Source organism: Phoenix dactylifera, unplaced genomic scaffold, assembly GCF_009389715.1.
Source record: "Phoenix dactylifera cultivar Barhee BC4 unplaced genomic scaffold, palm_55x_up_171113_PBpolish2nd_filt_p 001255F, whole genome shotgun sequence".
In the NCBI taxonomy this organism is placed as follows: Eukaryota; Viridiplantae; Streptophyta; class Magnoliopsida; order Arecales; family Arecaceae; genus Phoenix; species Phoenix dactylifera.
Genome location: NW_024068589.1, coordinates 70,892 through 83,327, shown reverse-complemented (window position 1 = coordinate 83,327; position 12,436 = coordinate 70,892). Strand labels below are relative to the sequence as shown.

The 12,436-nt window shown below is 38.7% G+C and overlaps 1 protein-coding gene across 1 annotated transcript; it reads right to left on the bottom strand.

Moving 5' to 3' along the window:
* Positions 1 to 2,198: 2,198 nt before the first annotated feature.
* Positions 2,199 to 11,808, bottom strand: LOC120108282. Its single transcript, XM_039121871.1, has 6 exons — positions 10,430 to 11,808; positions 10,069 to 10,324; positions 8,980 to 9,874; positions 8,123 to 8,863; positions 4,245 to 4,336; positions 2,199 to 2,297 (listed from the first exon to the last, which is right to left on the bottom strand). Exons 1-6 carry the CDS (start codon positions 11,806 to 11,808, stop codon positions 2,199 to 2,201), a joined length of 3,462 nt encoding a protein of 1,153 aa, XP_038977799.1.
* Positions 11,809 to 12,436: the final 628 nt, after the last annotated feature.

Sequence of the window (12,436 nt, the reverse complement as noted above, 5' to 3'; positions counted from 1 at the left end):
AGATAAAATTTCCAGAATCCTGGAAAATGGAAAAAGAAGAACAAACTGAGCCTATACTAAATAAAAGTGTAGATCAGGTGATCCAACATACAGATGGATCTGTAGAAATTATGTTTCATGATAAAGAAACAGGTAGGATCAAGAGATCATTCTCTAGTAGATCCTTTCACCAACCTAATTTGGTTGATATCCCTAATAGAGCATCAACATCTCGAATGAGGAATGAAGACATCGAGACAGTTGAAGGAATAGGGATGAGTAGAAATGAAATTCCTTTTGGAATCTACTCCAGAGACAGAGGGAAGGAATCCCCGACCCAATCTGAGATGAGCTTTCATCTATGATTTCTTATAAAATAGGAAGTCATTATAGAAAACTCTTAAGTAAAGAGTTTGGGCTTGACAAAAACAAGCCATTTAGACAATGGTATGGAAAGAGATTTTCCCAAAAAGAAAAGAGTTCTATAAAAAGAAATTCTATAAAGAACTCCAAAGAAACCAGGATATCCAATTTTTTATCCCTTGGTTTTTGATATATTTCTTGAATGAACAAGAAAAGAAATTGACTGTTATACAAAGATCTTGGATAACAGTTCAAGATGAGGTAATAAAAGCCCCATTTCCACCTCAACAGCCGATTAAATTAGAATCGACTGAAGCTAATGCTTATCTAGGATTAAATAAATCAGTCCTAGAACACATAAGGGTAAAAGAACTTAATGAATTAATTAAGTCCCAAAACTACACAAATGTGTACCTAGTTTGTCTTGGAAGCCAGTTATTAGAACTGGAAAACAAAATTGAAAAAATGACAAACAAATTTAAGAGAGAAATTCAAACTTTGAAATCTCTTAAAGAACCCACCAAACAAAAGGAAGCAATTGATCTTCCAATGATACAACCACCAATTAAGGTGGAAGGATTCAAATTGAAAAACCATAATTCTGAATTTTTAGAATTATTGGAAGATAGGTTAAAAACCCTTCACATAGGAATGATAAATCAAAATCATTTCCTAAAGGAAGAAAGATCTCCATATTATGGCTTTGAAAATCAATCAAGCCTAGAAAAGTTGGAACACCAACTAGGAGTATTTAAACTTGATCATCTAGATGAATTATCACAGATTAATCAAGTTAAATATAAGCCGGCAAGAATGGAGCATTATTATTATCAAAGACCTACTCCGGCTGATGTACTCCTTGAGGAAAATCAACCTCATTTCCAGACTTCATTCTCTGGAAAACAAATCTATGAATGGAACATAGATGGTATGAATGACAAACAGATAATTGATGTTATACATAGAATGATGATGTATAGCACTGTTTGTAGAGCCAATGGTAACTCAGACCATCAGATAGCTCAGTTCATAATAACTGGGTTCATAGGCCAACTAAGAGGCTGGTGGCAGCATTATCTTTCTGAGGCTCAAAGAATTGAAATTATGAGCCATCAGAAAATTATTAAAATAGAACCTGATATGGCAGGAACAACAGCTGTCACAGAGCAAGATGCAGTTTATACACTCACTCTTGCCATAGTTCAAAACTGGTTAGGTCATGAAATCTCAGTGACCGATACGATCAAATCATTATTGATCAATCTTAAATGCCCAACCTTAACCCATTTCAGATGGTATAAGGATACTTTCCTTAGCAGAGTCATGCAATTACCGGACTCAAACTCAGAAGGTTGGAAGTCTAAATTTATAGAAGGACTCCCGCATTTATTTGCGGAAAGAATTAAGAGAGTCCTGAGAAATAGAAATAATGGAATTTCTATAAATTATCAACAATATACCTATGGACAACTTATTAATACTTGTGTCCAGGAAGGTCTTGCCTTATGTAATGACTTAAGGTTAAAAAGACAGTTGAAAAAACAGAGGCTCACAGAAAAACATCAACTAGGTGAATTCTGTGACCAATTTGCTTGTGATATAGGAGAGGATACACCACCTATAAAAAAGCATAAACATCGCAAATCGCGAAGGGAAAGGGAAAGAAAGCCCAAACCTCGTAGGAGAAATTTACCTCCTAAAACTAAAACACCTAAGAATGAACTTACGTGTTATACTTGCGGGAAAAAAGGTCATACTTCTAAGTACTGCAAGATAAAGAAACGGATTAATAATCTCAGTTATGATGAAGAGACAAAAGCACAAATAGCAAAAATAGTGCTAGCATCTTCATCAGATCAGGAAATAGATTCTGATATTTCTGATGCAGATGATGAAATAGACACCATCTCATCTTCCTCTTCTTCAGAAAGAGAGGCATGTTGCAGTAGAGCAAGCTGCAAAAATGACTATTGGAAATCCATAGTCGAAATGAACAATATAAATGTTCTATCCAGAGAGCAAGAACATATTCTTGAACTCCTTGATCAAATTAAGGATTTAGATGCAAGGAAGACTTTGCTCGAGTTCTTAATAGAAAAGAACCCGAATAATACAGAAATAGGGCCTAAAATCCCTACTTACACATACCAATTGAGTGAAGTCATGAATCGATTTTACTCATCCCAAATCAGGGAAAAACCTGTTTCAACAAATGAATTGAAACAGAAAATTGAAGAGTTAGAAATGGATATAGCTCTTTTAAAATCTGAAAATAATCAGATTAAGTCTCGAATCACAGACTTAGAAAATTCCCAAAAATCTTTAAAAGGGAAAAGTGTAATCAATGAAGAAGAAAATATATCTTCTCAAGATGTACACTTATTGCAAAGGGTAATCACCCCGAAATGGTATGTCAATATTAAAATAAAGGTTAATAAACTTGTCATACCAAATATTATTGCTCGGATAGATTCTGGAGCAGATTTTAATTGTATCAAAGAGGGAATTATCCCTAAGACTTATCTGGTTAAAACAACCCAATCAGCTACTATAGCAGAAGGAACCAGATTAAGTATATCCAATCAATTGTTGGATGCATATATTATTACAGAGGAAACAAAGATGAAAACATCCTTTGTAATAATAGAAAATTTGACACATAATGTCATTCTAGGAACACCTTTCCTAGACCAAATTATGCCTATCAATAAGATAGATTATACAGGAATAATGTTCCAAAAAAGGGGCAAACAAATTAGGCTTCCCTTTGTGAACCCAAATTATGAGGTTATTAAACAGATAATGGTGCATCTTAATGAAAAGGTGAAATTATCGCAACCACAAGAAATTCTTGATGCAGGAACAGCCAACAATGCTAGCTGCAGTCAACCACAGCACCAAGCTCTGGTAAGAAAGGGGAAACACCCCGAGGTAAATTGCTTGCCTGATTATGCATCAATAATAGATGCTATAGAGTATTATAAATATTATAATACTGGATTTGAAAATAGTCCTCCCTAACCTGTCTGTCATGCAGGAACAAGATCAGGACAGAAAATTTTATCTGCTTGATAAATCAGGGGACGCAGTGCTAATAGCACTTCCCACTTGTGATAACAGGGGACGCAGTGCTGATGCACTTCCCGAAACATTGGGAATTATCCCCAAGGGACGCAGTGAGGAAGCACTTCTCATAATATGAGACGCAGTGCTGATGCACTTCCCGAAATACTGGGAATAATCCTACGGGACGCAGTGAGGAAGCACTTCCCACTTTTGGCATTCTGTTTGGAAGAATAGCCTTGATAGCAAATTGCTATATTGCAATTAATTCATTGCAACCAACTTTGTTCTTAGCCAGGAACAAAGGGAGTATTATTACTCGTTCTCAGAGAAGTATTCTGGGAGGTTATTGAACCAATATCATGATGAAGGCTATCTGAATGATAGAAGGTTCATAGAGTTAAAAAATAAATTAACTCCTTGGCAACAGATTGGTAATAACCAATTCTGGTTAAAAGAAGCTAATAAGCTCTATAGCTATAAAAGACGTTAATAAGCGCTATAGCTATTCTTCATCAAGTCTTGCAGAAGAAGGAATCGCTTCAGACCAAGACAAGTCCAGAGAAGATACTCTGAACAAAGCTGGATCGGATCAGATCAGCAGTGCTCGCCCGTGAAGCCAGCACGAAGAAGGACGTCCTCCATCCAACAGGAGGAATCACCTTTGCAGGGTGGCTCAGCCCGAGGCCACTTTACATCACATCGATGCTTTCCTTCAGGCGGAAGGAATCCATTCCCTGAGGAAAGATGCTTTCTTGACCAGCAAGAAATAGCTTTTGGCAGGAAAGATGCTTTCTTGGCAGCGAAGGAATCTACTTTCGGCAGAAAGCAACACAGACCAATGTCACGTCACTCTGACGGATGGCATCTCCACCAGCAGAGGACAAGAAAAGGACGTACGAAGGAATCAGCTTTCGGCGGACCAAAGACACTGTGCAATAAAGCACTTTTGTAAAAGCAGTACTGTTTACTGCTTGCTTTTTACTGTTGAGTCCTTTCGGTCTTTCTTTTCCTTTTCTTTATGTCGTGTCATTCTTTATTGTTTTGTCTGTCGTCCACGTGAGGAGACAGTCTGACCCCGGACTCCAAAATGAATTGGAATCCAATGTAACTCCAGGTCTATTTAAGGCAACGACTACTCGCATTTGGGTAGGAGGAACCTTAGACAGCCCCTTGAAGTAATAAGAAAATCTCTTTTGCTTCCGTCTCGGTTCTTTGCTTCTTGCCTCTCTCCTTCCTTTCCCCCGCTTCCGCTCCGAGGGACTCGCGCCCCCTCAAAGAAAAGGGATAAGTACAATGGGATTCAAGATCAAAAAAAATTAGTAATAGAATATGGATGGATAAAAATATTATCCATTTTTTTTGGATCGGATTTGGCGGCATGGCCAAGTGGTAAGGCGGGGGACTGCAAATCCTTTATCCCCAGTTCAAATCTGATCCAACCCGTAGGAATCAATAGAAAAGGCAAATCCCCTATGATACACCAGATCCGGCTCGGTTATTGATAGAGTGAATAGATCTGCCATTTCTTGAAATCTCCTACCTCTTCTTTTTCTACGTCTACTACTTCTTCTCTTTCTTCTTCTTCTTCTTCTCCATCTTCTTCGTCTTCTCCTTCTTCTTCTTCTTCATCTTTTCGCTCTCCACCTTCTTCTTCTTCTTCTTCTTCTTCCTCTTCTTCTTCTCCTTCTTCTTCCTCTTGTAACTTTTCCTCTACTTCTTCCACTTCTTCTTCCTTTCCGTCTTCTCCCACTTCTTCTTACTCTCCCTCTTCTCCTTCTTCTTCTTTTTCCTATTCTTTTTCTTCTACTTCTTCTTCTCCATCTACTTCCTCTTCCTCTTCTGCTTCTTGTTCTTTCACCTCCTCCTTCTCCTCCCACTTCTTCCTATTCCTCCTCTTCTCCTTCCTCTCCTTCTTCCCCATCTTCTTCTTCTCTTCTTCTTCGCCTCCTCCTCCTTCTTCCTCTTGTTCTTTTTCTTCTCTTTCTTCTTCCACTACTTGTTTGTCTTCTCATGCTTCTCCAACTTCTTCTTTTTCTTCTTCTTCTCCTTCTTCTTCTCCTCCATCATCATCATCATCATCATCATCATCTTCTTGTAATACTTCAACCTCTTCATCTTCTTCTCCTTCTTCTTCTACTTCTCCTGTCTTAATCTTCTTCTTTCCTTCTCCTTCATCATCTTCTTCTTCTTCTCATCCTTCGTCATCATCTTCAGCTTCTACTTCTTCTTGTCCTCCTCCTTTTTCTTCCTCTTCACCTGCTTCTCATTCCTCTTCTTCCACTTCTCATTATTCTCATTCTTCTACTTCTACTTCTCCCTCTTCTCTTGCTCTTCTTCTTCTTCGCCACCCTCTTCATCTTCTTCTTCTCCTCCATCTTCTTCCCCTTCTTCTTCACCTCCTCCTCCTCCTCATCCTCCTCATCCTTCTCCCTAGTCTGCTCCTTCTCTCGCTTCCCCATCTTCTTCCACTTCTTGTTTTTCTTCTTCCTTCTTCCATCTTCCTTCTTGTTTTTCTTCTTCCTTCTTCTTCTCCTTCTCTTTCTTCTTCTTCTCCTTCTTCCCATTCCTCTTCTTCTTCTTCTTTTTCTCATTCTTCATCTTCTTCTTCTCCCTCTTCTCCTTCCTCTTCTTCTTCTCCTTCTACTTCTCCCTCTTCTTCTTCTTCTTCTCTTTCTTCCCTCCTCCTCCTGCACCTCCTCATCCATCTTTTTATTCTCCTTCTTCTACTTCTTCTTCCTCTCCTTCTTCTTCTTCTTCTTCTTCTTCTTCTGCCCCTCCTCCTCCTTCTCCCTCTCCTCCTCCTTCTCCCTGGTCTGTTCCTTCTTCTTCTTCTCCATCTTCTTCGTCTTCTCCTCCTCCTTCTTCTTCGTGTTCTTCTTGTCACGGCTTCTCGAATCGGGGCTGGACCAGAGGCGGGTCAAGGTATAAACCAGATCGGATCGCTGGACGGGTTCGAGGTCTGACCGTGCTTTCTGGAGATTTGGGCAACTTGGAGACCAAATCTGGGCCATAGGATCACCTGGGGAAACGTGTGCAAGATCTAGGAGTACTATCCAAGAGCATAGGGCTGGGGGCATGTGCACCAAGGCATGTATTGGCAAGAATACATGCTGGCTCATCATTAGGAGGAAAGCTGCTGCAACGAGTCTGATTCAGTGTTGTGGGCTTATCTCGAAGCATGGACTGAATTCGGAAAATTGGGATGCATGAAAATGTGTGCCACTAATGGAGGTACATAAGTCTCCAGAAGGCAAGGGACATGTTTAAACACGTTTTCATAACTGAAAGATGTATGGTTAGAAAACGTGGCTGTAACACTGTTCCACGCGTTCTCATGTTGAGGGGCATTTCGGAAACTCTACAGAAGTCCATTCAAAGTGGAAAAGTATCATCTAAAAGAATTTTTCGTTCCGAATCCAACGAATCCAGTTTCGTGGTAGTCCGAGTTCGGTTGGGGTACGAATTTGGCAGTTTCATCTGATTGCGCAAAATTCTGCAGGAATGGAGGTTTTCCTATCTTATCTAGGATTCCCTTCGTACGTGACATTCTTCTTCTTCTTCTCCTTCTCTTTCTTCTTCTTCTCCTTCTTCCCATTCCTCTTCTTCTTCTTATTCTTCTCATTCTTCCTCTTCTTCTTCTCCCTCTTCTCCTTCCTCTTCTTCTTCTCCTTCTACTTCTCCCACTTCTCCTTCCTCTTCTTCTTCTCCTTCTTCTCGCTCTTCTTCTTCTTCTTGCGCTTCTTCTTCTTATCCACCATCTTCATTTTCTACTTCTCCTCCATCTTCTTCCCCTTGTTCTTTCTCTTCTCCTTCTTCTTCGACTTCTTTTTTCTCTTCCCCTTCCTCTCCAACTTCTTCTTGTTCTTCTCCTTCTTCTTCTTCTTCTTCTTCTTCGCCTTCATCATCATCATCTTCTCCTTCTCCTACCTCTTCTTTTTCTACGTCTACTACTTCTTCTCTTTCTTCTTCTTCTTCTTCTCCATCTTCTTCGTCTTCTCCTTCTTCTTCTTCTTCATCTTTTCGCTCTCCACCTTCTTCTTCTTCTTCTTCTTCTTCCTCTTCTTCTTCTCCTTCTTCTTCCTCTTGTAACTTTTCCTCTACTTCTTCCACTTCTTCTTCCTTTCCGTCTTCTCCCACTTCTTCTTACTCTCCCTCTTCTCCTTCTTCTTCTTTTTCCTATTCTTTTTCTTCTACTTCTTCTTCTCCATCTACTTCCTCTTCCTCTTCTGCTTCTTGTTCTTTCACCTCCTCCTTCTCCTCCCACTTCTTCCTATTCCTCCTCTTCTCCTTCCTCTCCTTCTTCCCCATCTTCTTCTCCTCCTCTTCTTCGCCTCCTCCTCCTTCTTCCTCTTGTTCTTTTTCTTCTCTTTCTTCTTCCACTACTTGTTTGTCTTCTCCTGCTTCTCGAACTTCTTCTTTTTCTTCTTCTTCTCCTTCTTCTTCTCCTCCATCATCATCATCATCATCATCATCTTCTTGTAATACTTCAACCTCTTCATCTTCTTCTCCTTCTTCTCCTTCTTCTTCTACTTCTCCTGTCTTAATCTTCTTCTTTCCTTCTCCTTCATCATCTTCTTCTTCTTCTCATCCTTCGTCATCAATTCAGCAATATGAACGGCATCATCAGTTTTATGACAAGGGATAAAATGCGCCATTTTAGAAAATCGGTCTACAATAAAAATTGAATCTTTTCCCCTTCTAGTTCTAGGTAAACCTAAAACAAAATCCATAGAAACATCAGTCCAAGGGTGACTAGGAATAGGTAAAGCTTTATATAATCCATGAGGCTTCACTCTTGATTTGGCCTTTTTGCAAGTGACACATCTGTTGCAAATTCTGTGAACATCTCTTTTCATGTGAGGCCAAAAGAAATGTTCTTTCAAAATTTCCAGAGTTTTAAAAATACCAAAATGTCCCATTAATCCTCCCTCATGAGACTCCCTGACAAGAAGCTCACGTAAAGAACACTTCGGAACGCAAAGCTTATTTTTCCGAAATAAGTACCCATCTTGCTTGTAAAATTTTTCAAAAGGTTTTGTTTCACAAGCTTCAAAAACTGTTGAAAACTCAGAATCTTGTGGGTACAACTCCTTGATATGTTCAAACCCCAAAAACTTTGCTGAAAGAGTAGATAGAAGAATATACCTTCTTGATAACGCATCAGCAACAATATTATTTTTACCTTGCTTGTATTGGACAACATATGGGAACATCTCAATAAACTCAACCCAACGAGCATGCCTTCGATTAAGCTTACCTTGGCTCTTCAAATGCTTCAAAGATTCATGATCGGTGTGAATAACAAACTCCTTTGACCATAGGTAGTGTTGCCACGTCTCTAATGCTCTCACCAATGCATAGAGTTCTTTGTCATAGGTGGAGTAGTTCAAGGCAGCTCCGCTCAACTTCTCACTAAAGTAAGCCAAGGGTCTCTTATCTTGTATTAGGACAGCACCTATACCAATACCAGAAGCATCATTTCAAAAGTTTTAGAGAAATCTGGTAAAAGTAATAAAGGGGCAGAACTTAGCTTTTCTTTCAAAGTGTTGAATGCTTTCTCTTGTGCTTCACCCCATTTGAATTCAACACTTTTCTTGATGATTTCTGTCAATGGAGCAGCTATAGTGCTAAAGTTTGGAACAAACCTTCGGTAGAATCCCGCCAAGCCATGGAAGCTCCTAACTTCAGTGATGGTAGTTGGTGTAGGCCAGTCTTTGATTGCCTTTACCTTCTCTTCATCAACTTCTACACCTCTAGTACTTACAACAAAGCCAAGAAATACAACTTTGTCCAAACAAAATGTACACTTCTTAAGGTTAGCATACAATTGCTCTTTTCTTAGCTCAAATAAAATATTCTTTAAATGCCCTAAGTGTTCATGCAAGTTCTTGCTGTAAATCAATATGTCATCAAAGTAGACAACCACAAATTTTCCAATAAACTTCCGCAAGACATGATTCATTAAGCGCATAAAAGTGCTGGGTGCATTAGTTAATCCAAAGGGCATAACTAACCACTCATAAAGTCCATGTTTTGTTTTAAAAGCAGTTTTCCACTCATCTCCCTCTTTCATTCGAATTTGATGATATCCAGATTTCAAATCAATTTTAGAAAAGATAGTGGAACCATGGAGTTCATCAAGCATGTCATCAAGACGGGGAATAGGATAATAATACTTTACCGTTATTTTGTTGATAGTACGGCAGTCAATGCACATCCTCCAAGTTCCATCTTTCTTGGAAACTAGCAAAACTGGAACAGCACATGGGCTCATGCTCTCTCTAACATGACCTTTGTTCATCAACTTTTCAACTTGTCTTCGCAATTCTTTTGCTTCTTCGGGGCTGCATCTATAAGCTGGTCTATTTGGAATTTGGGCACCCGGAACTAGGTCAATTTGATGTTCAATGCCTCTAATTGGTGGCAATCCTGGTGGCATCTCTTCTGGAAAAACATCTTGAAATTCCTGTAAAAGAGATATGGCAGTACTAGGCAAAGAATCATCAAGGTTAGTTGTTGAGAGATAAGCTTCCTTATACAAGATCAACATCATTGGCTTCTGTGAAACCATAGCTCTCTTAATCTCTCTTTCTTTTGTATAGAAATTCACTTTTTTTTTTCTTTCTTTTTCTCACTTTTCTTATCAGATTCTTTACTCACAATTTCTTTTGAACTCTCATTTTCATCCTTACTTTGTTTAGCACTGGTTGCTACAGATTTCTTGATTTGATTTTGCTCTTCAAGAACTTGATGAGGGGGTAAAGGAGCCAAAGTGATGTTTCTGCCATTCTTGGTAAAGCTGTACTTATTTTTGTAACCATCATGGAGGGTACGCCTATCAAATTGCCAAGGTCTTCCAAGCAATATGTGACTTGCTTGCATTGGAACCACATCACAGAGGACTTCATCAGAATATCTTCCAATGGAAAAAGATAGAAGTACCTATTTTGTGACTTTTAATTCTCCACTATCATTAAGCCATTGAAGTCGATATGGATGAGGGTGCTTTTGAGTCTTCAACCCTAGCTTGTCCACCATCAGCTTGCTTGCCACATTCACACAACTTCCACCATCAATTATCAAACCACAAACTCTTTCATTGACATGGCAGCGAGTGTAAAAGATATTCTCACGTTGTTGTTCATCATTGTCTGTTTGAGCTTGAACATGGAGGGCTCTAAGAACAACTAAGGCTTGACCAACAACAGCCTGCTCTATATCACTAGCATCTTCAAGTTGTGGCATAGACTCTTTATCATTTTCTTCTTCAGAAACAATATCCCCATTATCTAGCAAGATCATGGTTCTCTTGTTTGGGCATTGAGAAGAAATATGACCAAAGCCTTGACATCGGAAGCATTTAATATCACGATTTTTTTGAGTTTGGTTGGAAGAAGTACCTTTTTCAGATTGTTTGGTCATAGTTTTTTCTTCTTTAGGACTAGAAGTAGGATTTTCTTCTTGTTTTGGAGTAGGACTCCATTTGGACTTCCAATTAGATGAACCAGCAGCTTCATGCTTGGATGATGATCTTCGTCCTCTTTTAAGTTGCCTCTCAACTTTCATAGCCATGTGGACCACATCTTCAATTTCCACATAATGTTGTAGTTCCACAACATTCGCAATCTCACGATTGAGACCACAAATGAATCTAGCCATTGTTGCCTCTCTATCTTCTTCAACATTGGCACGAATCATGGTTATTTCCATCTCCTTATGGTATTCTTCAATAGATTTTGTTCCCTGTTTAAGACTTTGCAACTTCAAATGTAAGTCTCTATAATAGTGTGAAGGAACAAACCTTCTCCTCATGGTAGCTTTCATGTCATCCCAATTATCAATTGGAATCTCTCGGTTTCTTTTTCGACTTAGAACCAATTGGTCCCACCAAACAATTGCATAGTCAGTAAAAGAAACAGCTGCAAGCTTAACTTTCTTTTCCTCCGAATAGTTATGACAATCGAAAACAAGTTCCACTTTTCTTTCCCATTCAATGTAAGCATCAGGATCATTTTTACCTTGAAAAGGTGGGAGAGAAAGTTTAATCGAACCTGTGTTGCGATCGACAACATCTCTATTTTGATGCATGTGCTGGCGATGTCGTCTTGGTCTATGATCTCTTTGTCTTCGTATGGAAGCTAGGGAGGTTTCATCATCAAATTCTTCATTTTCACCTTCATAAGTATCAACATGATCAGCTGGAGGAATGGAGGGACGCCTATTTTGCCTTCTCCCTCGTGGCATAGTGCCTTGCTGTATTTGATTCACTTGTTGGTCATTATGATCTAATCGTTCTCGGATTTCTTCAAGTTGGGCATTCATCCGCTGGAATTGTTGTTGCAGAGCTTGAATGTTCAATTTGGTGTCTATTGGTGCTTCCTCACTTCCGCCTTGAGACATGTTGTAAAAATGGAAAGAACCTCACCACTCCCTCACGTGTTTCACTCAAATATATTTCACTCAATCACTCGTCTTTGCACACAATGATTTGGCTTTTTCCCTCTGATGATCTCACACACTCTTGCCTTTTACCACTCAATTTTCTCTTAAAAGTTCTTGAGAAAACTAAGGTAAATTTCAAAGCAAAGCAAATGAAAAACCAACACACTTAAAAATACAGATTTTTGAGGGGAGTCAATATGGAAGCAACAAGTGTGAAGAGTTTAGGAACATAAATGATGGGAAGAAATGGATATGAAAAGAAAAGCAAAGAATATGAAAAGAAAGCAAATGGACATGAAAAGTTGAATGATGGATATATAGAGATGAAATATGAGAAATAGATGATAATAAAAGGCAAACTTCTCCTTCTTTTTTCTTTCAAAACATTTAACCTTCTAACTCCTTTTGATCTCCCTTTTTTTTGTTTTTTTTTTCTTTTCTTCTTTTTTTTTTTTACAACTTCAGTCTCCTCTTTTTATGTTTTTCTTTCAATAATAGAACCAACAGCAATATCAACAAAGATGAAGCACGAAAAGAAATGGTAGAGAATAGAAATGAAATGGTTATGGATGAAATGATATCAAAC